Source organism: Pseudogymnoascus verrucosus (assembly GCF_001662655.1).
Source record: "Pseudogymnoascus verrucosus strain UAMH 10579 unplaced genomic scaffold scaffold_104, whole genome shotgun sequence".
NCBI lineage: Eukaryota > Fungi > Ascomycota > Leotiomycetes > Thelebolales > Thelebolaceae > Pseudogymnoascus > Pseudogymnoascus verrucosus.
The window spans coordinates 1-2,239 of NW_017263755.1; the positions used below are offsets into that span (position 1 = coordinate 1).

At 49.2% G+C, this 2,239-nt stretch overlaps 1 protein-coding gene across 1 annotated transcript in view; it reads left to right on the forward strand.

The window, feature by feature from the left end:
- Positions 1 to 338: 338 nt before the first annotated feature.
- Positions 339 to 2,239, forward strand: part of VE01_10682 (uncharacterized protein) — a gene marked incomplete at its 3' end in the record, with an annotated part of 2,818 nt that continues 917 nt past the window's right edge. Inside the window, exons 1-2 of the mRNA XM_018280075.2 lie at positions 339 to 1,062; positions 1,132 to 2,139. Of these exons, the coding sequence (XP_018125048.1) occupies positions 514 to 1,062; positions 1,132 to 2,139 (1,557 nt within the window). The 5' untranslated portion in view covers positions 339 to 513. The remainder of the gene's footprint in view (positions 1,063 to 1,131; positions 2,140 to 2,239) is intronic.

Consider the following 2,239-nt stretch of genomic DNA (forward strand, 5'->3'; position numbering starts at 1 on the left):
ATTAATGACGAAGTATTAATTTGCACTCCACAGAGTAGGATTGTAGAAGGTTTTAATCCAAGGTAGCAGTGGAAATGGCGCTGTTAATATAGCTAGCAGCCCTAGAATCTACCTAAATAGCGCCCACATACACATCCGATGTGGAGAATCCGGGGTAAACTACCCCACGGGGAGCCAATGGAGAATCTGTTGATGCACGTGTCTGTACGCATATGGTTTGGTGCAAGGCTGCCCTCCGGCCCTAACAAGCCACACCGGTGGCCGGTGGCCGGTGGCCGGTCTTTTCCCCTGCTGGCGCTCCGGTGCATTTCCCACTCGTCGCCGAGTGAGCAGCCGCGCACAAACCAATGGAGAGGCTGCGTCAGCAAGATGAACGTATATAAACTCGCATTCAGGTGCATTGGCTCTACTAAACAGTCTACAGATCTCTTTGCTGTCGGTTTTCTCTAATTCATTATTATCTAATGGTACAACGGGCACACTATATCATCTTGCATCCATTCAGACTTCATCATGGCCATACCGAAGGAAACACTATCCCTAAATGACGGATGGAAATACACTGCAAGCAACGACTTAGAAGCTGCTGATGTGGAAAATTGGCACAATGCCCAGCCATTGCCCACATCAATCCACCTTGATCTACTTGCCAATGGCTCCATCCCAGATCCCTTTTCCGCGAAGAATGAGCAGCTTGTGCAATGGGCAGGCAAGAAGACTTGGATCTATGAGAAACAATTCACCGTTCCCTCACAGCTGCTCAGAAATCTCACTCGCATGGTGGTTTTGGTCTTTGAAGGTCTGGATACATACACGACCGTCACGCTGAATGGCACAATTATTCTGGAAACCAACAATATGTTTCTCAGTCATCGGGTCGATATCACAGAGCAAGTTCGTTCTGCTCAGACGGCACAAAACGAGACGCATACTCTGCGAATAGTCTTTCACAACGCCGACCAGAAGGCAATGGAGGAAATGGAGAAGCACCCAGAGCAGAGTTGGTTCAGTTTTCATTTTGGAAACAAGCGCCTAGCTGTGAGGAAGGCACAGTACCATTTCGTATGTATTGATGGACTTGTACCCCTGCATTTCATTCATTGTTTAAGAAGCATCACTGACCAAAGCTAGGGCTGGGACTGGGGTCCTGTGTTGACGGACTGCGGACCGTGGAAGCAGATTAATCTCGAGATATATCAGACACGACTTACCGATATCTCAATTCGGACACATCTCGATACTGATCATAGAGAAGCCGTAGTTGATGTGTCGGTCGAGATGGAAGGATTGGCAGACTATGCAAGAATCAGCATTGAAAGAGACGGCTTGACTGTTGAATCGCGCGTCATATCTCTCACTGATAAAAAAACCACAACTGCGATACGAATACGCAATCCGAAGCTATGGTGGCCATGGAGTCTCGGCGAACCAAACCTTTACACTGCTAAAGTCACATTGTTCAACGGTTGTGACAGCTCTGTGGAAGAGCTGGATTCTCTCAGGAAGAGATTCGGTATTCGCAAGATTGAACTCGTGCAGCAACCATTGCGCGATCAAGAGGGATCCAGCTTCTTCTTTCGGGTTAATGGTGTTCCCATCTTCGCTGCTGGGTCGTGTTGGGTACCGCTGGATTCCTTTCTAGCCCGTGCGACACCAGGGAAATACAGGCGTTGGGTACAACTCGCCAAAGACACTAATCAGGTCATGATTCGCATCTGGGGTGGAGGCATATACGAACACGATGCGTTTTTCGACGCATGCGACGACCTGGGTGTCCTGGTTTGGCATGATTTCATGTTCGCGTGTGGCGTATATCCGGCATATTCCTCTTTCGAGGAGAGCGTAATTGCCGAAGTACGTCAGAATGTTACGCGTTTGCGACACCATCCCTCGATCGCCGTCTGGTGTGGAAACAATGAGGACTACGCGATCGCATACTTGGCCCAGATACACGTGGGTAAAGCGGACTATGACCCAGCGGAAATGGACCCCGACAAAATCAAGCAATCCGGGTTTCCGGCACGATTATTTTACGAGGTTCGCTTGCCAGAGGTCTGCAAGGAGTTGATACCTGACATTTCGTACTGGCCGGGCTCTCCATTTGGAGGATCATTCTGCAACGCACCAACGGAAGGCGATGTACATCAGTGGCAAGTTTGGCATCTTGATAAATTTCCTTATCAGGATTATCCGCAACTTGGCGGCCGGATGGTCACGGAGTTTGGCCTGCAATCAATCC